Below are 25,358 nucleotides of genomic sequence, written 5' to 3'. Positions count from 1 at the left end.
AATGATGGTGGTGATGATATACAACCCTCTGTAGCAATTGGAACTCACGGGACCTACAGGAGAGTTTTGCAGGCAGCACTTGTGCACAGAATTGCCTTCAGGTGCATGGGTATCTTTTGCCTGTAAAATGTCAGGATTGTGCTGTTTTTGGAAAGGTGACATTGTTACTGCACTGCTAGCTTTGCATTTCAAATGCTTCTGAACTGCATTTACAGAAAGTGTATTCTTGTTTTCTTTCAGTGCTCCAGGGAGTGGCCCTATGTTCAGATCCACGACAGTTACAGTCCGAGATAATTGTAACGAAATCCCTCCACGTGCCCTCATCGACTCTACTAAAAAGGAGCAAGAATTCAACTTTGCATTATTGCACAGCTCAAAGACGGCTGACAATGTTACATCTGTGGCTTCTTCCTCACCTGAAAATGCAAATAACAGCAAGCCAGACATTAACAAGCCTGGGGATCAAATGCAGGGGCTCCATGGACATAAAGTGGGGTTCTCTTTTGCATTTCCTAAGAAAGCAGCAGTCAAGCTGGAATCATCGGCCGCTGCCTTCTATGAATACAATGATGAAACTTCGTCTGAACATGGGCTTAGCAGAAGAAGCCGGTTTGTTCCTGGACCTTGCAACCTTCAGGTTTCACTGAATGAAGAAATGTCTCTGTGTTCTGAGGAGAAACCTAATTCTATTGTTCCACTAATGGAAAAACATGCTGATGAATCTCTCCAAGTACAGGAACCACCAGATGAACCACCCAGTGAAGGAAACATGATAAAGGACGTCATGGAATTAAGATCTCCTGCTTCTCATTTGAAAGAACCTGGGCTTGGCGATTCAGAGGGCTTTTTTGTTAATGTAGATTCAGCTGCCTCACCAGATGAAACATCATCCAAAGTTGCCCTTGGGAACAAAGCCCTCCCTGCAGAAAGTAATAGTGATGAGCCCAATGGAAATAAATGCACAGGTCTCCCTGTGAATGAAAACTGTTTATCACAGCAGGATATCCAGGAAAAAAATGATCAGAACCTGAGCAGCGATTCACCAGCCGCTGAAGTTGAAATTAAAAAATGCTCATCGGATGGACTGATGCCAGCAAATTCTGAGGGGGAAACAGTAGCTTTTCCTTGTAAACAAAATTCACAAAAGAGACCTTGTGAGCCATTTGTTCCTGTGCTTAACAAACATGGATCAACCATTCTTCAGTGGCCATCAGAAATGTTAATTTACACAAACACAGAGCCAGTCATTTCATACAGTTGTAATCCATTATGTTTTGACTTCAGGTCATCAAGATCGAATGAATGCCTCGAGAAAAATAAACCTCAATCAAACCATGATTTGAGTTTAGACTGTCCAGATAAATCTCTTTTAGCAAATGTTGATTGTGCATCTCACATTAACACACATCCATACAATGATGAAAAATTAACTACGACGGATGCTTCAGTGGCAGAGGATTGTAGCCTCAATAAAAAACAAGATGGCCTAAGCCTAGATACTTTGTGGATGATTGGAGAAAATGAAAAATGTCATAATTCCCCAAAATGTATACATGAAAGCTCATCAGAACAGCAAAACAAAGCCTGGATAAAAAGAACACATGAAAAGTGGTTTCACAAAACCAGGAAGAGGAAAAGAAGAAGAAAGCTATGCCACCACCATTATGAGGAGGAAATTACTGAGGCAGATACTAAAATTTCTCCCTTACTCGAACAGCAAAATAACTGTGCTGATATTGATAAACATCCAAAACTTCATAATGCTTTGGAACAAGGCACTGGTGAAAATGGAATGGGAGATTCAGTTGTGGAACTCTTTCAGCAGACATCTGAAACTTTCCAGGTTGAGAACAGTGACTGTGGTGGAACATCCACACAGGTCCATGGAAACCAAAGTCTACATCCCACTTGCAACATAAAAGACAATAGGGAATTCTACATTAACTCTAACCAAGTGTGGAGAAGGAGTAAATCAATTTCTCACAGACAATCAAATAAACCAGGTTCAAGTTCTGGAAGATGCAGCTCAGTTCATTCTGAAGCATTTTGTAGTTGGAGAATCAGAAGATGTTGCAGTACCCCAGACCATAAACATTTAGACCATTTTCCTGAAGAAAAATGTGTGAATCAATCACAGCCCACGAAGAGAGCATATCATTCGCTCACAGAAGAGCCAGAGAGGTCCCATAGGAAACGGAGACATCATATGTATTCGTGTTCATCAGATGAAAGTTCAAATGCACTGACCTGTTCCTCAGAAGAGAATCTGAGGCAAACATGTAACTTAGCAGCACCTTGTAAACCTAAACGGAAACGAAGGAGAAAGAGAGCAAGAACTCAACATGCATTTAGAGAGAGGGCACCAAGAAGGAATGTCATTGTTGAGTCTCCTAAAAGGGTGTGCACAATCAATAATTCCCTCAAACTATTTACTGAAGAAAACACAGAGCAAACAAAAACACCTTCCATCACAGATGATGCAAATGGTAATATGGAACAAACAATCCAGTCAGTAGAAAGTCAAACAGCTCCACAATCTGAACATTTACTTTCATTAGAAAATATCAAAGGTTCAAACTCTTCCAGTACAGAGAAAACTACCTCTCTGGAGGAATCTACATTTTCTTCTTCTTCTGTTACCGAATACAGTGTTCAACCAATGGTGAAACCCCAAAACATGCTAGAAGAAGGAGAAAAACCTGAAAACCTGAGTGTCCCCGAAATGCAAGCTCCTAATAAAGTGCCCAGTCTTGAAAGAAACTTTGATCAGCCTCCTCCTAAAGCATATCTGTGTCATTATGAAGTGGCTGAGGCTATGCCCCAAGAGAAACTCAACCCATCAGTCAATGAGTGGCTACGGTATAACCCAGGTATATTTAATGCACCGCCCCCTTTGCCCTTTAAAGAAGCACATATGAACAGTCACACTTTTTTAACCACAGAGCAAATTCTTGCCCCCTTCACTTTGCCTGAACACACATTGCTTTTGCCTCCGGAAAGCCACGACAAGTTCAAAGATCTGCAATGCGAGGCCTACCACCAGATCTTCCAGCAAAACATGCTCGCTAGTAAGATGAAGCTGACCTTTCCTCCAGCTGCAGTCCAACCTTCCAATGCCCCTCTGCAGCCCTTGCCTTTGCAGCAGCCTCTGTGCTCTACCTCGGTCACCACAATCCACCACACGGTTTTGCAACAGCATGCAGCAGCAGCAGCCGCAGCCGCAGCTGCTGCAGCAAGTACATTTAAGGTCCTTCAGCCTCACCAACAGTTTCTTTCCCAAGTCCCAGCTCTTTCACGGACACCTTTACCTCATCTGTCAGTCGGGCCAAGACTTTGCCCTGCAAGTCACACAGCCATCGTTGGCCCACCCCAACTGCCCCTCATTCCAGCTTCAGTTCTCCACCCAAGCCATTTGGCATTTCCCCCATTGCCCCACACACTGTTCCCTTCACTCCTGTCACCACATCCTGCAGTCATTCCTTTGCAGCCACTATTCTAGGCCTCATGAGAAGCAGTCAAACTAGAAGGACAAGTCTTCGATTGAAGATACATCAACACTCTTCATCAGAACCATGGACAGATCACTCTACCAATAGACTGAGCTTAAGAGGTTGCAAGAGCCTTCTGATATAGAAGAATTTGCTATTGGTTTTAAAAAATGCAAATATTTATATGTAAAGTGCAGATTCATAATAAAATTAAAGCACTGAATAGTCTAATATTAATACAAACCACATATGTATAGATATAATATATATATATGTATATGTATGTATGAAGATCATGTCTTAAAAATATACTAACATGTATATAAAATATATTTATAGTACTGTAAGTTATGTTGTAAAGTATGCTCCTGGTTTTTTTTTTAAATTATATTTGTGTATTCACACCTAAGTAATGTTTAGACAAAGCTGATCCACCATGTTTTGTACAACATCCCTTATAACCATAAATATAGTGAGAACTCTCTCTTGCAATAATTTTCTTTGTTACAGATTTAACAATCTTTTTTTAAAGAAAACAAAAATCACGCATTGTGGGCCTCATAGATGGTTGCTTTCTGCCATTTAAATGGTAAACTCTTCTGTGTTTGGGTAACCAACTTTCCCTTAGCCTTCTGTGATTTATTATCATGGTTCAGAGGCTAAAACCTAGAGGGGAACAATCTTACTGAGAGGATGACAAAGGGTAATAGATCTGATTGTATTAGCAGCTTGATGCTGCGGAGACAAATATTGCTCATTTGCAGAGTGTGCTGGCACTCTCTTTTGTTTTTTTTTTTTTTTTTTAAAAAAACATTCAGAGGGAAAGCAAGCACAAGGGACTGCTTCCACAACACACTTCTAACAGCCAGCAGCTCCTGTGGTCTGCAGACCTCCTCTGAATTGCCTGGCTGTCTAAAACACATTGACAAAGCTCAGTCAGCCTGAGTAGAGATCAACTAGCTCAGCAGAACCTGGGCCAAGGGAACTACTGGCGTTGCTGCTCATCTCAGCATCAGAAACAGTATCACTGACTACCACATGCACTGCCAGGTTATAACAGACATATTGATGGCTATGAGCATCAAAGGAGATGCTGCCAACAGGAAAATCTTAAGTATTTTCACTCCTTTCCCTTACTGCAGGAGCATTATGACTTCCCTTGCCAACCAGGAACACAGAGTGGTTAAATTAACCATCCAATTATGGCGAGTCACTGGGTTATTCCATGTTATTCCAGAATGCTACAGTGGTGGGTGACCTGTACAGCCACAACACAACAAAGAGAGCTTTCATATTATTGCAAGCACAGGTCTTTTCAGCAACGCTAGTTCACACATTGAGCTGTCAGTATCAACTGGACGGTAAACCAATGAAGCATCCCTTGGGCATATTAATATATTACACAGTGAATGCAAGAAGCTGGCAGTCCAAGCACCACCCAAAGGGCCAATGTTACAGATTGCACCATAGGTGCACACTCTAGAATTGGTTACAATATTTTTTTCCAGTTGCACCACCATTTGGGGGGGGGCTGTGTGTGTGTGTGTGTGTGAAATCAATTGCCACTTTTGGTTCTTTGAGGATGAAAGAAAGAAATATTTTATGGCTGCCTTGCAACTGTTCAAGGCATATCTCTCTGACAGACTGGGCATAATCTAGCCAATAGCCAAGTCCTTTGTATCCTCCCAATCACAGCATTGGTGATGTTTTCAATCTAAGATAGTCACAAGGAAGGACCCAATCTTTGATCTGGGTTGTAGATCCAGCCAAGAGGAGTGTTCCTTCAATGGGAGTCTCCTGCATAATTATTGCTAACAGATGAACATTTGGGTACTGGGTCAGTATTAAAATCAGATTGTGGGACACAAACTATTAAAGTATTTCTTCAAATAGTGCAATACAGTGGTACCTCAGGTTAAGTACTTAATTCGTTCTGGAGGTCCGTTCTTAACCTGAAACTGTTCTTAACCTGAAGCACCACTTTAGGTAATGGGGCCTGCACCGCCGGAGCACGATTTCTGTTCTCATCCTGAAGCAAAGGTCTTAACCCAATGTAATATTTCTGGGTTAGTAACCTGAAGCGTAACCTGAGTCTGTAACCTGAAGCGTATGTAACCCGAGGTACCACTGTATTTAATAAATATCCCGAGTGGGACCAAGTATCTTTTAAAATGAAATGTCGGTATTTTTACCTATCGATTACAGTAGTTTAAATTTATCTATCTGACAGCACAATCCTTTACAAAAACAACTCCAAATGTGTGCAGTGGGGTTTAGGTAAGCAGGTAAAGGATTTCAATAAAAAATAGCAGTTTTTGAACAGCCACACCATTTCAGAGAAAGGAACTGTTCTGATATGTAATTTCTGTACTCAATCAGTCCACATATGTAGACTTCTTAAGCATTTTCACTACAATTCATGCTTTCAACATCTAGCAAGGAATTTAATGCTTTTTTTAAAAGTTGCCATTTCTTTAAATCACCTGGGTCTACAGAATTAATTAATCTTCAAATTGCAATGATAAGCCTAAATTAGGCTATAGATTTTTGTTAAATTGCTTCCCATTCCCCAAACACCTAAGCTGGAAAATGATTGAAAAGTTAATATGTTCCACCCAAATGAGAAATGTAGGATTCCCCCTCCTCAGCCCCTGACCTTGGAAAAGAACAACATGACCAGGCCCCAAACGTTTCGGAGGCATATTATCTCATAGGTAATATGAACTATAGGTGGAAGATCTAAATAGGAGATTTGTTAGCATAATCATATTATCTTGAGATAGCTCAACAATAGGCACTGAATTTGTCACAAACCGTAACTGCTGCATCCTGCAAAGCAGTGAGCCAGTGATTTATAACTAAAAACCAGGAGGATTGGGGAGAACTTCCCAAATGTTGCTGCAATTGCCCTAGAGATGGTATGCACAACTTGCCACTTGTTCAGCCAAATTTGCTCACCATCATGCTTGAAAACACCACAGTTTTTAGAGTCCCATAAGGGACATGGGTGGTGCTATGGGTTAAACCACAGAACATAGGACTTGCTGATCAGAAGGTCGGTGGTTCAAATCCCTGCAATGGGGTGAGCTCCTGCCAACCTAGCAGTTCGAAAGCATGTCAAAGTGCAAGTAGATAAAATAGGTACTGCTCCAGCGGGAAGGTAAACGGCATTTCCGTGCGCTGCTCTGGTTCTCCAGAAGCAGCTTAGTCATGCTGGCTACATGACCCGGAAGCTGTATGCCGGCTCCCTCGGCCAATAAAGCGAGATGAGCACCGCAACCCCAGAGTCAGTCACGACTGGACCTAATGGTCAGGGGTCTCTTTACCTTTACCTTTAAGGCATTAAAAAATAAGGAACCATACTGGGCAGTCCAACATGGCTGTTAAGCTGCATTTCACTTAGTGTATCACCAGTTATGGGAGCTAGAACCACTACAAAGGCTGAGGCTGATTTCATACATATATGTTCAGTAAACAGATAGGTGTTTGCCATACAGCAAAGCTTTCTTTGCAAAGAAACTAGAATGAGCTTCACTGCCTGCCCACTACTTGTCCCCCCCCCCTGCAAATGATATGTCTCAATCGTTTTCAAGAGATGCAGTTGCAGACAATGTTTTTGATCTGGTCTATCCACAGTTATCATGGCAGCATTCTGACAGTGGTGTCTCCAAGCACGGCAGTTTGGGGGGGGGGTGCTGCTCTAATATTGGGGAGTTTCATGGATGGACTGGACCATGTGCATGTGGTCATGACTCTGAGTGTGGAGGGTCAGACAATTTTCTTCCAGACAAGGAAGGACATACATGACATATAGAGAGAGAAGGTTAGCATATAGAGAGATAAGGCTAGCAACACTTTCAGATGTGAATCAACTTTCACAAATGAACTAACAGAAGAGCATACTAGGCTATCGGCCTTGCCTCTTCCTCCATCACAACTGTCTCCTGCTGTTCCAGCAAAGCTACACTTTTCTTTCTTTTTATTTTTCACGGTGGGTCTTTCAATGTATCCGTGAACCTTCTCAACCTTGTGACCTTCCAATGCTGCTGGACTGCAACTCCCATCAGCCTCAGCCAGCATGGGCAATAGTCAAGGGCAATGGGAGTTGTAGTCCAAAACATTTAAAGGAACAGTAAGTTGAAAATATCGGGTAAACATTGCAGTGAGGCCTACTCACCTACATAGCACACCATTCTTGTTACCCAGCATTGATTGTTTCAGGCAGTATGACTTCCTCTGCTTTGATAAAAGTTTGCATAAACTGCAACCAGCCCATTGCCTTGTACAAATCTGAAACCTAGTAAAGTACTGGACAATGGACAATGGAAAATCCTTTTCCAGTCAGCCATTTGTCCAGACCTGATGATTTCGTACTGTAATCTGTTGATATTAGTGTTTCCCAAGCATTTGACACATGGGCCCTTCTTTTCTGGATTAGAATTCAGAGGCACACCTTTTTACACACACACACACACACACACACACACACAATCTATCTGTCTAGAGCAGGCATGGCCAGACTCAGCCCTCCAGATGTTTTGGGACTACAATTCCCATCATCCCTGACCACTGGTCCTGTTAGCTAGGGATGATGGGAGTTGTAGTCCCAAAACATCTGGAGGGCCAAGTCTGGCCATGCCTGGTCTAGAGTGTTCAACACCCAGGAGAAATAAGAAGGCATTCTCCTTGAAACTGCATTAAATCTTGGTTATATGGCCTAGTTAAACACCTTACCCCTTTTGCTCGATCTGCTATGGATGGGGGTTGATTTTCTAGGTACTAGGGTACTTCTGGGATCCCCTCACAACACCTGTCAGCTGTAGGGCAGCTATACCAGGGATTCCAGGGACACTTTTACTCTATTGGTAGAGATGGATGAGGTGGAGATGTCAGTGCTGCATGGACTTTCCAAATGTGAGAGTGGTGGATGCACCCAACATGGTGGCTTAGTTTTTTCAAGGCACATGTAATTCCCTGTTCATGGCTGATTAGTTTGTCCTGGCACACAACTTGGGAATCACTAGTTTAAACTATGTTAGTCACATTTAGGTCCTATTGAAACCAATGGGGCTTATGTTAGTTGTGATTAACTTGTCACATCCCCCCGCCCCACCCAGTGGGACTGTAGTGTGACCAACTTAGTTTGGATTCAGCCCATTCATTTTATTTTCATTCCTGTATATTGTTTCAAGTATCTGTATATAAGGACAGTATCCAATGCACATGGTGTATGTTCCCCTACTGTATAGTTTTGTCATGTTATTTTAAGTCTTTTCTATTGAATTTAGAGACAATTTTTTATAAAGCAAACTAAAAAAAAGGTTGTGAATAAAATGTCATTAACTGTATAAAAAAATAATGCAACTTGCTATACAATATGTATATATTAACATTTTGTAGAGCATCCTGGATTTATGTATACAGCAACTAGATGCTTAAATATTATTTTTCCTGATAGTTTTCAGTCTCCTTTTTTTGCTCTTGCTATATACTTTATAAAGATTTAATTCTCTCTCCTTTGTCGGCTAGCGACACCTTTCAAGTTTCTTAGAATTTATATTTGCAAATATGAACTAGGGCTTTTTTTGTACTTTCAATTGTAAAAAATAAATTGTATCTGCTGTACGAATGATACGACTTCTTGTTCAGGATGTTATATTCAGTCTTCACTGCTGAGGTTTCAAATTTATTTTCTACTCAGTTTCTAAATGATAGATCATCACTATAATCCATTGGAGGGGAAACCAGACCACAGACACAGCTTTTAAATCTTTGTCTGCTATTAAAGACTTCCAACATGCCTGCACAGCTCATTGGTTCCATGCCTAGCTCCAGGGGAGTTTTGCCTTCTGCATTTCAGAGTCTTCGGCATCAGTTTGCTATAATACAAATCTTACTAGAAAACTACTGAAGCCAGACTTGCACATAAGACTTTATGAACATTTCAAGCTGCTTTGTAATGAGTCCAATCGTTGGTCTATCTATCTCAGTTTGGTGGGCAGTAATTTTGTCAGATCTCAAATGAAAAAAACGTTTTCCAAGTCCTTAGATCCTTAAACTATAGGTTCCAAGGATTCATAGGACTTTGTGCACACAAAGAACATTCTCTGCCACCATGCTACGACCTCCAAGACACATTTTTTCATTACTAAGTTATAGTTGCACTTATTATGTGCATCTCTGCACTTTTCCCATAAGCAAAAATCTCTTTTTTTATATAACTTTCTAAAATGTATCCCAAGGTGATTATAATCATAGCAACAATAAAAACAAAATATAATCCACCACAAAACAATCAACACTAAAAGGCATCAGCTAAATAGAAAAAAAAAGACCAGACATCAATATAATCCCTGCAAAATGCCTGGGCAGAGCGAATTATCGGAAACTAATACCCCAAAATATTGTAATGCCAACACCAGACAAACCTCCTTAGGGATTAAAATGTCATGGTGCCCCCATAGAAAATGCCCTCTCCTTTGAGCAAGGGTAACACTCTTCTGCAGACAATAGGACTTGGGAAATTCCTCAGCTGAAACTGTAATACCCAATCAGGGCCTAACACTCTACTCAATATTCACACATATTTTGATGCTACTAGTAAGGAGAATTGGTTCACATAATCCTTCCCCTCACTTCACATTACCAACCCAAGGTCCACTTTCTCCTCACATGTGCCTGCGATTCACTTGATGACTTCATCATCAAGTGAGGAATGAGCCATCACAGATAAAACACCATCAATACAACTTGTTTACCACTTCACACCAATAAAATGCTTTTCAACGGCATCAGTCCACACATCAAATCAGAGGTGCATGCATGTCTAAAAAGAACCAAGGGTAAACATAGCATGCAGACAAAGTAAAGAAATATATGGCCATGATCATGGTAGCTGAGAAAAATGCCCATACAATTATGGGATCTGCTGCCAATTTTTATCCAATCCACAAGGTCTCGCTGAGTGTTTCAGCGTGTTTCAGAAGAATATCCATAGGTATTTTTATGTTTGCATATTGCTCTTTTATATCACATTTTCCCCATCTCTAACTACGTTTTCTCTTGGCATGTCCACCAATCTACCTGTGTCAACAGCAGACAGGATAATGACAAGGAAATTGTATATCATTTGCATGAAACAAAGTCTGCTTTTCTATCTGGAGAAGTGATTTAGTAGAACTATATATCAGTGAACAAAATAAGAATTTCAGCCTTTCAGTCATTGCATGAAATTAGACCATGCTATCTTCTTTTGTGCAACTGATTCACCCCCACTGACTCCCACCCCATGCCAAAAGAGCATTTTAATTTAGTCACACAACTCTACATCAGCCTTTAGTGTGTGTAGTAAAGGTTTGAAATTTAGGTCTAAGTGCTATTGCAATTTGCAAACGCTTAATTGTAAACATTCGAGCCATTTTGAAATGAGTATTGGATAAAGAAATGTAATAGTCTCAGCCCCAGGAGATATGCCTAATGGCCAAGGATGATGGGAGTTGTAGTTCAGCAACATCTGGAAGGCCACACTTGACCTAAAGCAAGGTTTTAGGTAAATTTGGGTGGTCTGGCTGTGGTGTGTTGGAATTTTGGTGGATTTTCTAATAATGCTTTCTCCCACCTCTAACTAAGATGTGTGAATAGCTGAAAGAGCAGCATAGGTGCCCCTCCATCTAATTTTATTGCACTGTATTAATATATTAGGTGGAAAACGTCACCAAATATACTCATAAGTAAGTCCCACTGAATTCCACGAGGCTTACGCCTAGGGACGTGGTGTCAGGATATCAGCTGACCTGACAAAATGATGAGGTCATGACACTTTTCAGGACATAGAGAGATACTGATGAAATAATTGTAGCCATCCTGAGCCCACAGCATAGGGCAGGGGTAGGCAACTTAAGGCGTGCGGGCCAGATGCAGACCAATCGCCTTCTCAATCCGGCCCGCGGACGGTCTGGGAATCAGCATGTTTTTACATGAGTAGAATGTGTCCTTTTATTTAAAATGCATCTCTGGGTCATTTGTGGGGCCTGCCTGGTATTTTTACATGAGTAGAATGTGTCCTTTTATTTAAAATTCATCTCTGGGTTATTTGTGGGGCATAGGAATTCGTTCATTCCCCCCCCCCAAAAAAAATATATAGTCCAGCCCACCACATGGTTTGAGGGATGATGGACCGGCCCATGGCTGTAAAAGGTTGCTGACCCCTGGTATAGGGTGCAATATAAATATAAATAAATAAATAAATGAGGATGGGGAAATTTACAAAATTATTGAATTCCCCCTCACCCACCTGCCTTTCTGTAAGCAACAACTCTGTGGTGACAGAGAAGAAAGGATTCCCTGACACAATGCGGTGTGACACTCACATTAATAGCATCAGCCTTCAGATAACTCAGGCACCAGAAAGATTAATTACCCACAAAGATTTGAGAAACAAACACCTACTGGAATATTTTCTTTTTTGCAGCAAGTCAAAGCTGTCCGTCCTTGCTTCATTAAAAGGCATACGGAACTTGTACTTGGGGAATCTAAACATTTTTAAAACTCTCTTGCTGTGATGCCACACTGTGAGGTGCTGTATCAACGTACATTTCCCCATCATTTTTCATTATCAGGCGGAGTTATGAAGCTTAACGCACATGATGGATTTGATATGACAGATGCGTCATCAGGACCACCTGAACACAGCTTCTCAAAAACTAGAAGCCTGCTTCGTATTTTTATTTTGAAGCTCGCTTAAAAAAAAAAAAATCTTCTTAAAATGAAGATTAAAAAACATCTTCCGAGCTATTGATGCTCAACCTATTAGATTGCTGCTACTGGTAAGTTGAAAGCATGAAACTTAATCTGAGCTAGGGCTCACCGGGACATATTCCTAAAATGTATTTTTCAATGTCACAGCCTGAGAACCTATTTTTCAATGCCAAGATTCAGCCCTCAAACATGTCAAGTAATATTAAAGAGCCTTGAACAGGTAGGGAGAGAGTTTTCATCAACACTGAGTAATCACAATCAGCCGCACACATGTGCAATGAGGAGAGAGATGTCAGAGTGCAATTTCCAGGCTCGTTTGAAACTCTGGACCCATTATTATTATTATTATTATTATTATTATTATTATTAAGTAAGCCAGGTGAAAAATGCACACACCACAGCCCAATAGCTTTAGCCCTTTGTGCATCTTTTAAAACTGTGTAGGCTCAATGTGTGGAGAGAGAAGGGGAATCCTACCCAATGGGAACTGAATCAAATGTCTAAAGACTGGAAAATGTTTATTGAATATATGGGAAATAATTGTGTACAACTGAAAATTCTGGCAGCATTAAGATAAATTCAACAGTGTAAATAAGTTTTGGTGGATGCAATAATGGCATACTGAATGGTATAGTTTTTGTAAAATATGCAGGGATTTATGATATGTAAAATGAACCATGGAAAAAGAAGAAGGGAAGTCACAGATATCTTAAGGAGTAGAATGAGTATTTTAAATTGTAAAACTGTGTGTGTGTGTGTGTGTGTGTGTGTATGAGAGAGAAAACTGAATAAAATTTCTCCCACATCCCTATCTGAAGGTCTGAGCAGGTGGCAATGCTAAGCCAATCATTTCAGCTGAGGTTTTCTCATGACATCAGGTTTGGCACAGTGCTAGAATAAAGTAAACCTAATGCTATGTGTCTGGTTGTGTGAACCATCTCTATGAACTGAGGATATTTTCCAATCTTTGGGACAATGCATGGAGGTCAGGGATGCAGGTGAACAAAATCACCCTCCCTTGAGCCTAACTCTTTTTTCTTTTCTTTTTTGAGTGTGTGATAATTGTTCTGTTACATGATGCAGTTTATGGCTGAAATACCTACTGTTTTTGAAGTTAATTCAGACTTTTTTCAGAGTACAGTACTTAAGAAGGGGTTACTTATTTAAGAGCATAGGGAGAGTCCTGATGGATGTGGCCAATGGTCTGTCCAGATCAGCATCCAATTTCTCATACTGGCCAACCAGCTGACTATAGGGAACCCACAAGCAAGTCACAATTGCAATAGCTCTCTTCCATCTTTTCCCCAGCAGCTGGTAGTCAGTAGCGTACTGCCTCTAAACTAGAGAAAGCTGAAATAAACTGAAATAAAAAATAATCATGGTGTGCTCCCAAACCAGCAATCATGTCTAAAAATCCTTATATCAGCAGCTGCTACTGGTACAAAAAAAAGTCCATGGTCTTGCAAACCAATAATAATGTGCTGCGGCTTGTGGGTTGTAACCAATGTTAGTTCTACCCAGAGTAGAACTTTGAAATGAATGGGCATGGATTAATTCTCTTAATTTCAATGAGTCTACTCTGAAGAAAACTAAGTTTGGCATGACCTTGTCTCCATTCAGGCATGGGGTTTATTGCGCAGTTTAAATGCTACCACTTCTGTCTCAGTTTCTACATTTCCTTTTATACTGCAGTACCTGTTGCACTATGGAACTGTGCCTTTTTTATCAACAGACCACCACGTCGTGTTAAATTTTAAATGGTGGGAAAGAGCTCCAAATTTCATTGTATGAGCAGCAGCAGCATGAAAACCACGGGGAAATTACAATGCAAAACTCCTGTGATTTGCTGACTTAACAGGTTACAAATGGATTTCTTTTTCGAGGGGGAGATTAAGATGGAAGAGAGCGCTAACTTTTGCAGATTCCACTAGATTTCTAGAAGCTGCTTTTATGTCATGTGCAAGATCACATGAATTGGAAAAAGATAGCAGGTGAGGAAATGTCAGGAAGAAAGACAGAAGAAAGTACTGTATGAATTTAGCCCTTGTTTCACAATGAAAACTTGGGAGAGTCAAATTACAAGATTAGGATTCCTCACACAAACATCACCCGACTTTGTTGTGTCTATCTGTTAAATGTGCAGAGGATAGTAGTACCTTTTAAATATATTGTTGGGTGAAGTTTTTAATTAATTCTGTTTGCGTGCTGAGGTCCCCCAAAACACCCCATCCCCAATAACTCACACTTCACACATAATTTTTGTTTAAGGTTTTTGGCATAATTTTGGCCACAACTTTATTATCATACATAAACTGTGAGTGGTTGCTTAGGCATTGGTTAAGACTATCTGTCCCCCCGCCTTGGGGACAGGACTGACTTCCGGATTCCAGCGGAAGCCAGTGTGGAGGAACAAGTTCCGGGATAACTGGAGCTGCGACACAGACCCTCAGCTTCTCCCCACATGCTCCCAGGGGCTTACGCGGCCCAAACCCGATTCCAGGGGTTTGGACAAAAGGATGGTAAGCCCCTGAATTCCTTTAACGGAATTTCCGTGCAGCAGCATCACTTGAGGGGCAGGCACAGCCAATCCATACCCCTCCACCAACCAATTTAAACCAATGCCTAACCGCCAACCTTACAAGTTGTGACGATTTGCTACGCGGTAGGCAAAAACCAAATGGCACACACTAATCAGCCATATGGCAAAATTCCTACCGGGCCCCCGCATCAATGCGAACGACCCCATGACAGGCAATAGCAAGGTCAAAGCGAAGCCCAAACAAGGGAGGGCGGGCGGGTGATCCGATGCCCACAGCAAAAGAGAAAGCAACTCTCTGTGGGCCTTGCTTAAATATCCTCTGATCTCCACCCCCAAATTGGCAACATACTATTTGCCCCAGCAACACCAACACCAATCCTGGCCAAATGCCTTCCCACGATTCTGCCTGGCAACTAAAGGGTGCTTTGCCTAGCCCCAGCCGCAACACGTGCTCTCCCTTAGTGAGAACACGCTTTGCGTGCTGAGGTCCCCCAAAACACCCCATCCCCAATAACTCACACTTCACACATAATTTTTGTTTAAGGTTTTTGGCATAATTTTGGCCACAACTTTATTATCATACATAAACTGTGAGTGGTTGCTTAGGCATTGGTTAAGACTATCTGTCCCCCCGCCTTGGGGACAGGACTGACTTCCGGATTCCAGCGGAAGCCAGTGTGGAGGAACAAGTTCCGGGATAACTGGAGCTGCGACACAGACCCTCAGCTTCTCCCCACATGCTCCCAGGGGCTTACGCGGCCCAAACCCGATTCCAGGGGTTTGGACAAAAGGATGGTAAGCCCCTGAATTCCTTTAACGGAATTTCCGTGCAGCAGCATCACTTGAGGGGCAGGCACAGCCAATCCATACCCCTCCACCAACCAATTTAAACCAATGCCTAACCGCCACCCGAGCCCTTACGCTCGCCGCCAACCACTCACAAACTTAAACACTCCCGCAACTTAGCCACCACTGACCTCAACCATACATCATTCCCAACTGAGGTAAGATGAACCCCATCTGACCTATAGCAATCAGTGGCTTTAACATTGATATCTGGGTGGGGAATCACAAGCCCACCCATATCAGACACCAGCTTGCTCGCAGCTGAATTTATACGCTTTCGCACCCTTTCGGTGGCCACAGGGCAGGGACTACCCCTCCAGATGCAACGCTGAAGCAACTGGGACCAAATAATCTTAGTAGCAGGCACCAAGGCTGCCAAGTCCCTCAAATCCTGCAAAATAATAGCACGTAAAACATAACATGACGAGGAAACCATATCATTTTCCCCCAGCTGCACCACAATCCCTGTTGGGGGGCCCTCCAGCAGAACCCGCCTCTGCATGAGCGGTAAGAATTCCTTCCACAGCATCCCCCTTCTGGCGATCCAAGACACTTGCACGTGCTGAGGAAGGCCAAGGCCAGCTCCCAATTCGGATTGCCGAGCTCTGCAAGCAGCCCAATGCACAATACTGTGCCCCACTATCCAGACCCGGATGGTGGGTAGACCTAGGGTAAAACAACATATGTGAGTACATGAAGTCAGCATTATTTCCGCACATAACCCCTGTATGCGCCCGACTTCCAACGCCCCAGGTCCTTTATCCGTTTCACCGACAAGCCCCAATGGGCAGCTGTCGTTGCCGCCCCAATCCTAAAGGAATGCGGAGCAAATTCAGATGCTGCATGGCCACAGGCAGCCACGACCTTTCTCAAAACACCGGCGAACTGATGGCGCGCCAGCGGCCGCCCATCTTCGTGAATGAGCAAGGGCCCCCCTCCTGGGGGTCGCAAAGCCATATATTTCTGGAGATCCTTAACTGGGCAAGGGCCCCCCATCCCAGTTGCCGGGAGCCGAAGAACTGCTCCCCTACCCAGCTGATCAGTCTTGGAACTCCTGACATGGACCTGCAGTTCCGACTGAGACAGGCTCACATCCTGTAGCAACAAGCCTCTAGAACCTCCATCCTGTTTAGGTTCAAACACCACCTCCCCAACTCTTAGGGCCCCAAAAAAGGCTAGCGAATAGGCTGCGGAAAACAACCGAGCCTCAAACCTGGACCAACAGATGCCTTTCAATTTACTTCGCATCTTGGTCAACAAACTAAACGTTATAGGCCTCCTTGTGGCTGGCCTGGAAGGGCGAAGACGCCCCCAACCTTCCAAAGCCTTGCGCACCACAAACTTTCCACAAGGATCATTATTAAAATAAACCTTGCTGAAGAAGGATATTGCGGCTGCATGCAGCCTCAGGGTCCTGGGCGCCCGCCGCATCTGAAACAAATGTGCCAAATATTGGAGCACTTGTGCGGAGGAATGAGATGTGCGCGTTTCCCCTACCACTGACCGCCCAGTAAAGTGCAAAAAATCGGTCCAAGCCTTCTTATAGGACCGCATAGTGGAGGGGGCAACAGATGCAGCTACTCCCTGTAAAACTAAGTGCTGCCAAGGTTCCAGAGATGATCCGGGAAAAATTCCGGACGGTCTCGAGCCACTGGCGCCAGGGACCTGAACCGCTCCATCTGAAAACGGGACAGAGCATCGGCAATCTCGTTAGATACTCCAGGTACAAAACGAGCTGAAAATACAATATTAAAACGCAAGCAATGCAAAACAAAACCCCTCAGCAGTGCTGACACCCTAAGCGATCGTGAAGACTGCTTGGCAAGCACGTTCACCACCGCCATGTTATCCGTCCAAAAACATACACGCCGGTCCCTGAAATGCTCGACCCATAAATGGACCGCGACTACAATAGGAAAAAACTCGAGAAAAGTTAGGTCTCGAGTTACAGCTCCCCCACGCCAGGCCAGAGGCCAACGCTCAGCACACCACCTGCCGTCCCAATACAAACCAAAGCCCAATGACCCTGCCGCATCAGAGTGCACCTGAAAATCATTACGCAGATTCAAGGTGTCCTGCCAAAGTGACACCCCGTTGAATTCCTCCAGGAATTCCAACCAAATACGAAGATCAGCACGCACTTGGGCTGACAGGCGCACTCTATGCCTCGGGGACCTCAAACCAGACATTAGTCTGGCCAAACGTGAACAGAAAGGTCGCCCCGGAGCGACCACCCTGCAAGCAAAATTCAGGTGGCCCAGCAACGACTGCAGTTGTCGCAGGGTAACCTTTTTCAAGGGAATGAGGTCAGAAATGATGCTTCTCAGCGTGAGGATCTTATCTGCCGGCAAACTTGAAGTTTGCGCCACCGTATCCAAGAGAATACCCAGGTAAGTCAGCTGCGTAGAAGGACCTTCAGTCTTCTCCGCAGCTAATGGTACGCCCAGTTCCCCAGTTAAGGCCCTGAAGGCCTCCAGCAACACCACACAGTCACCAGTATCACTAGCAGAGGCCAATAAATAATCATCAAGATAATGAGTGACCCCGCCCAAACCGGTTCTTTTCCGCAGGGCCCAGTCCAGAAAGGAACTAAAACACTCAAAGGCAGCACAGGCTACTGAGCAGCCCATGGGCATGGCCTTGTCGAAGTAAAATTCCCCCTCAAACTGAAATCCCAACAGCCAGAAGTCATCCGGATGAATAGGCAGCAGCCGAAATGCTGACTCAATGTCGCATTTGGCTAGCAGGGCACCCTGCCCGTACTTCCTTATCATCTTGATCGCTTGATCAAGCGATGCATACTGTACAGAGCAAAGCTCCGAGGGGATAACATCATTTACTGATGTGCCTCTAGGATGAGAAAGGTTGTGGATCAGGCGAAATTCCCCCGGAGCTTTTTTAGGAACTATGCCTAAGGGTGAAATATGAAGATTGGGAAAGGGGGGCTCAGCGAAAGGGCCGGCCATACGTCGCAACGCCAATTCTTTCCTAATTTTCCTACGCGGAACCTCGGGCATTTCCCTCACAGACTTCTGGTTTGAAGGGTTCCTAGCTACAGGAGTTGACGCCACTGGGATTCGAAAACCCAGAGAAAAACCATCGCGCAAATAAGACGCTGCTTCCTGCAGAGGGTATAACTGTAACCATGACAACAACGGCTGTAGCTTAACCGGGGTATAAGCTAAAGAGGAAAGAACACTATTTTCCTGCCCCAGAGACTGTCGCCTGAGGTGCGGCCTTTGGGGGCTGCTGAGAGCCCCCCCCCTTTTCGAAAGGGCCGTCGAACCCCTGCACAAGAAGATGCCGGATGGTTCCCTGAACACTTCTCACAACTATGAGAATACCTGCAGAACTGGCGCTGACAGGTACCCTTGTTAAAATCCCAACAAAAGAACCTGCGACCCGTCTTAGCTGGCACTGCCTTTGGTTTCTGCACTTCGGGGACCTTATTATCGATGCGTGGTGCCACATAAGTAGTCCAGACATCTAAATCCTTACGATCCCAGCGGGCAGTGGGAATCTTAGCGGCCCTGCGTCTGAAATTCTCATCATAGGAAATCGCAGCGGACGCTCCAGCCATCGTGAATGCTGAACGTACTATGGACAAATAAACCCAAAGGTGCATGGATCTCCGCGGGTAAGCCGCTGCCACCACTCCAGCGAACACCTGGAAACTATCCAACCATCGCTCGAAGGTCCTTTCCGCCTTCTGCACAACCACCCTCCTCTTTGAGGCTGCCACACCCTTATCCTGTGCGTCCTGGCTCTCCTGAGGGGGTGCCAAACTAAATATATCAATATAACGGCCATCCAGGATCCTGGATCGGAGTTTTGTGGGCAAGTGGGCCCCGGGAATAATGTCCCTAGCCGAGTTGGTGGATACTTTCACATCAGGCATCAGGACCCCATCCCGACAATCCTGAACCGCCCCATACTTCGCCCTGTGGGAGTTTGCCCTCCGCTCCCAAGCCCACTTCGGGAGGCCCGAGGTCTCCCCAAAGCCCCAGTACAGCTTAAGCGAAGATTCCTCATCGCTACTGGAGGTTTGAGACGAAGTACCTGCGGAAGACGACGAAGTGTCCCTCCGACTCCTCTTGGCACGCCTCTTAGACTTCTTTTTTCGGCGACGTAGCCCGCCAGAAGAAGACTTCGGCGGTGGAGGAAGGCTGTCCTCCACAGAGGACTCAGATCCATCGCCCTGCAGCATCCCATCACCATGCCGGACAGCACCTGGGACTGACTGGAAAGAGACAACTTGTGAGTGACCTGTGTCCGACCCTACTACAGTTGCAGCCTGTACCACTGAACCCCGAGCCGCCCGTAACCTTACAGAAGCCCTACGTCCCTTTGGATGCCTGGCACGCCCCCGCACCCTTGGCGCAGCAGCCCGAGACACAGGTAGAACCGGTGACTGGGTCAATTGGGTATTAAGTAAATCCCCCTCAGCCGACAAGTTCCCCCCCTCATCTTCGCTAGATGATGAAGCCGGAGAAGAAGCACCAACAGGGGGAGCCAGACTCGCAGAGGAAGATGCTGGAGTTGAACAGCGTTGAATTAGGCCGTCCATCTCGGCCTCCACACGTGCCAATGCGACCGGGTCACTAGCCAAACCAGTGACCATAGATTGAAGGCGTCTAAGCGGTTGACTTGGTTCAGGCGATCGAAGAGCCTGAGAAGGGCCTTTTATGGGCCGCTTCGCTGAAGACGCGGGTCCGGGCCTCTTTGCTGCCTGCTTCTTAGGAGCCATACCTACTACCAAGAAAGACAATCAGTAAATTAATTGCAAGCAACAAACAATGGTTTTCCCCAGCAAATAAGCTAAAACCGTTAAATGACTTCAATATCCTGAGTGGGGGTGCACTTCAGCCGCTCACCAGCAGGTGGCACCCCCAGCCGAGCAGGCTGAGTATCAGCTGCAGTTACAATACACGGCCACTAGAGGCCAGCACCCTCCGAAGAAACGGCCAATAAAATGGCGCTCCCGCCAAATATGCTTAAAGGCCTACACCACCTCACCAAGGCCTACCTCTCCCCACTAGGCCTGAATTAGGCCAAAACCGGCCCACAAAAAGGCCGACAAGGCCAGCGGCCGCGCTAAGCGCCGTCAGCCACCGCAGCTCCGCCCACGCCGCTCGCCCTACCGTGGATGGCCTGGCTAAGGCCGCGCCTCGTGCCCACAGCGCCCCCGCTGCTCCGCCCGCTATGGGGGGGGAGGGGAAGCGCAGTGGCCGCGGCGCCCCAACGGCCGCCCCGGGAACAAGGCCGACACGCCGGCCGCCTCGCAACCGTCGGGGGGGGGAACCACGGCAAAACCCCCTCCCACGGAACCAGCAGGCCCCAAGGCCCGAGCGCGAAAGCGCCAATTGGCGGCTCGGAAGGCGCCCGCGCGGCACCTCTCCCCTACCCAGGCCGCCCTGCCGAGCAGGACGTGCCGGGCGCGCAGGGAAAGGCCGTCGCCGAGAGAGCGACGACGGGGCCTCGGACACACCCAAGCGGCACAGTCAGGGATCGAGCAGGTACAGTGACGAAACAAAAGGAAAAGAGCGGGGGGGGGGAGGAAAGGGCCCCTGTCGGCCCCAAAATCAAATCAAATTAAATAAACTGCCCTACCAGCCTCCCGAGGCCAACCGGTGCCCGGGAGCAAGGTCAGCGGCACCCGCAACAGCGGGCAGGGCGAGCGCCCACCTTTGAAAGCCTCAGCCGCGGATCAGGCCGCGAGGCTCGGGCCTGGCGCCCCCCCCCCGGCCCCCAAGTCCGAGGCCCCGGGCAGAAGGCAGGGATAAATAAAATACTAAGAAGCAAAGAACCAGGAAATTAAAAGGAAATTGAGAAAAACTATAAGGAAATGAAGAGGGTAAATAAAGGGAAGAATAGGAATTAGGCTTATACAACCAGTCCTTCGCTGTGTTCTGATCCGATGCCCACAGCAAAAGAGAAAGCAACTCTCTGTGGGCCTTGCTTAAATATCCTCTGATCTCCACCCCCAAATTGGCAACATACTATTTGCCCCAGCAACACCAACACCAATCCTGGCCAAATGCCTTCCCACGATTCTGCCTGGCAACTAAAGGGTGCTTTGCCTGGCCCCAGCCGCAACACGTGCTCTCCCTTAGTGAGAACACGCTTTATTGCTGGTTTTATCTGATTTTAATGTCTTTGTTATTTTTATTATTTTATTGTATTAGCAGAAACGAAGATGATGATGATGATGATGATCATTTTTTCCTGGCTGTCAACAAACTTATAAAGACAAGACAATGGATGCTTGAGGTGGTCTTGAAACATACATTCACACAAAGGAGATGGAGTAAAGCTGCCTTGTTTGTAAGCTGAACTGAATTTCCATCTAGTCTTCTAGCCCAGAAGCGTGCTTGGCAGAACTGGTACAAACTTTTTGTAGCGAAGAAAGCATAAGCTTGCCCAGGAAAGAGATCTATACTGATACCTTTCTGAATGAAGGCATCTTCTAGTTTGCAAGCATCGTTTTAGCAAAATGGAAAATACAATTTTCACATTAAAATTGCAAAGGAGCAAGGTTGAACATTCATTTCCCCCAGTATACCTTACTTTTCACTATATCTAAGTCACCACATGGCAATGCTGCTAAACAGAAAATTAATGTCACACATGAAATAATCCAATATGGGTCTAGTTCTATGAGATTCATTTTTTAAAGAAATAATAATAATTGGCCCATGCAAAAAAATATTTGCCTACAATATTTTAAAACTTGGTACATCTAGGATAGTTCTAGTATAAAACTGGTTGGTATAGTTAAAGCTATGGTTTTCCCAGTAGTGATGTATGGAAGTGAGAGCTGGACCATAAAGAAGGCTGATCGCCAAAGAATTGATGCTTTTGAATTATGGTGCTGAAGGAGACTCTTGAGAGTCCCATGGACTGCAAGAAGATCAAACCTATCCATTCTGAAGGAAATCAGCCCTGAGTGCTCACTGGAAGGACAGATCGTGAAGCTGAGGCTCCAATACTTTGGCTACCTCATGAGAAGAGAAGACTCCCTGGAAAAGACCCTGATGTTGGGAAAGAAGGAGGGCACAAGGAGAAGGGGACGACAGAGGACGAGATGCTTGGATAGTGTTCTCGAAGCTACCAGCATGAGTTTGACCAAACTGCGGGAGGCAGTGGAAGACAGGAGTGCCTGGCGTGCTCTGGTCCTGGGGTCATGAAGAGTCGGACATGACTAAACGACTAAACAACAACATATTATAATAAGGAATAAAGAGTGAAATGTATGGTAAAATGGGGCATCATTTAGAGCAGGGATGGTGGGGGCTGTGGCCCTCCATATGTTGTTGGGTTACTACTCCCATCATCCCTCATTATTTTCTATGCTGGCTGGAGCTGATGGGAGTTGGAGCAAAGTAAAGTGTGGAAATATAGTCTGTTAGTCCTTTGAAATATTCCTTTCTAAGTTGTGTCCAAAGTTTCCTACTACACTTAGCATAGAAAAAGACCACACATTTGGTAAATTAAAAAGGGTTTACTTACAAACCAAGGGTCAGATTTTCCATATAGCAGTAAGAAAACACAGGCGGTAAAATTTTGGTTCCAAAGTGGTTAGAGTTTCTAAATTATTTGTATAGAAACACAAAGATGGTTTGCTTTAGCCATGTGGTCAAAGCCTGGAGCAGCTTAGACCTCCTTACCAGTAGAGTTCACATGGTGGAAAGTGGGAGAACAAAGACTTGATAACCCTTCCTCCCAAGGAACCTCCCATGGTTATGGGGAGTGACCTAGCTACTCCTGGCAGTATAGCTTACTCTATAGTTTTAACTCATTCATGCATTAATTATACTTAAGGATGTTGGTTTTATGAGGCTGCTTTTCCCACAGGCCTTTCTTCTCCAGTCCACTCCCCAAGGGCATTGTCCTGTCATCCATACGATAGGGATCGTGAATCTGTCAATTTCAGTTTCTCCCAGGTTACTCCCCACCTCCCATCAATTGTACCTCACCGCATCAGTTTGCAATTCTTTTTAAAGGCCTCTTAAAACTTCATTGGCATTTTAGTCCAATTTTTTTTTCAGCGTACACATTTGTATGCAGTTTTGCCCAACACACACATTTTTGCCAACAGCATTTTTGCACAACCTTCTGTAATATAATGCGTTTTTGTGCATTAAGTATCACTAATACATGCATTTGTACACAAACTGCACCAGAGCACATGCATTTTTGTACATACTCCTTGGCTGGAGAACTGCACTGTTTCAATTTGTGTACTGTTTCAGAAAGTGTGAATTTGGTACAATTGCCTAAAATGCAAATGGAATCAAATTTCTCTTCCATCTGTACATGCAGATAAACTGAGATGGAAGTGAGATTGAAGAGAGGGGGGAAAGCCTAAGTCAGTGATGCTGGTCGTATTCAGCTCAACATATGGCTCCTATTTTTATATTTTTTCAAGTTGCTTATCAGGACTCTAACACTAATCCATGACAGTAGATTGAAAAGAGACAAATGACAACAACTTGCAGTTTACAAATGGAACAAACAAAGAATTTGGCTTAAATGCAATGTAGGGGATGATGGATCCTTGTATAAGCTGGGTTTTGCATGATATAACATTATTCAACACTAGTTGAAGGAATAAAACACTCAAATAAAACCAGTTAAACAATATGATTTTATAACTGTGCTATGTGGTTGTTAAACCACCCATATTATTCCACAAATCATACTCATGGCCTATTAAAATGGCTGTTTCCCCACAATGGCTTGAAAAATCACTAGACGTTAGACAACTGTAAAAATAGATCTGGCTATAATTTTATTTAAATAGGTACAGGCGCTGCCATTATAAAATAATTATAGACCTTTTGTTAATACCTCTTCAGTCTGCCATTGTGAATAATAAGTGAAATACAGGTGGATGGCATAGCTTAACTTACACAGTTATTAGGATCCGATCTTTTCATTTAGGAGAAGCCTAGACTGTAGAGAGGCATCTAATCAGTCAGAAAGAAAGTTAGAGATCTATAGAAATGGAATGAGACTCCATTAGTACTACTTGAGATTATAATTTACCACTGACTTAAATTTCTGCACATGGCTCAATCGTATCAAAAAGCGACAGAATTCAGTTTTGCATCAAAACTCCCCATTATCAAATCAGGACCTGTGCTGTGCCAAAAACCAAAATACGGTAGACCCTAGTCAAATCCAACAGCATCCAGCCTGTTTTTGTTTTTCTCTTTCACAAGTTTGCTCTGAGTGGGAGATACACAGTCTCTAAGGTAGCCCCGTAGTCAAGGCCTCAGGCAGAATCAAAACAGGAAAGAGTCTGATGGATTCGCAGCAAAAATAAAATCTGTGTGTGTGTGTGTGTGAGAGAGAGAGAGAGAGAGAGAGAGAGATTACAATGTAGCCATTAAGAGAATTATTACTTTTATTGACTATTTTACAGTTGACTTCAACTTACAGTTGACTTGCGCTATCAAAAAGAATGGGGTCATAGATTTTCAAAAGTCTTTTGTTTCTCCAAATAATTTAAGATATAGCTCAGTTACGCTGGCAGTTCCATTCAAAATCTGAGTTCAACATCTAGAATTTCAAGTTGTGTTCTTGTGGTCCCATTAGATTGCCTTATTGATTGGCCTACCATTGATTTACAGGCTGCTCTGCCTGGAGCCATGATAACACCGAGTTTGTCTTTCAGCCTTACATTCCATTTCAGCATACTCTATTCATACTCAGTGTTCTGCATC

The 25,358-nt window shown here is 44.3% G+C and overlaps 1 protein-coding gene across 1 annotated transcript in view; it reads left to right on the top strand.

Moving 5' to 3' along the window:
• Nucleotides 1-4,286, top strand: part of ZNF804A (zinc finger protein 804A) — a 197,667-nt gene extending 193,381 nt beyond the window's left edge. Inside the window, exon 4 of the mRNA XM_082200772.1 lies at nucleotides 241-4,286. Coding sequence (XP_082056898.1) covers nucleotides 241-3,499 — 3,259 coding nt within the window. The 3' untranslated portion in view covers nucleotides 3,500-4,286. The remainder of the gene's footprint in view (nucleotides 1-240) is intronic.
• Nucleotides 4,287-25,358: the final 21,072 nt, after the last annotated feature.

Source organism: Podarcis vaucheri, assembly GCF_965113315.1.
Source record: "Podarcis vaucheri genome assembly, chromosome: 1".
In the NCBI taxonomy this organism is placed as follows: domain Eukaryota; kingdom Metazoa; phylum Chordata; class Lepidosauria; order Squamata; family Lacertidae; genus Podarcis; species Podarcis vaucheri.
Note: the sequence above shows the minus strand (reverse complement) of the source record. Positions and strands in the feature narration are given on the sequence as shown.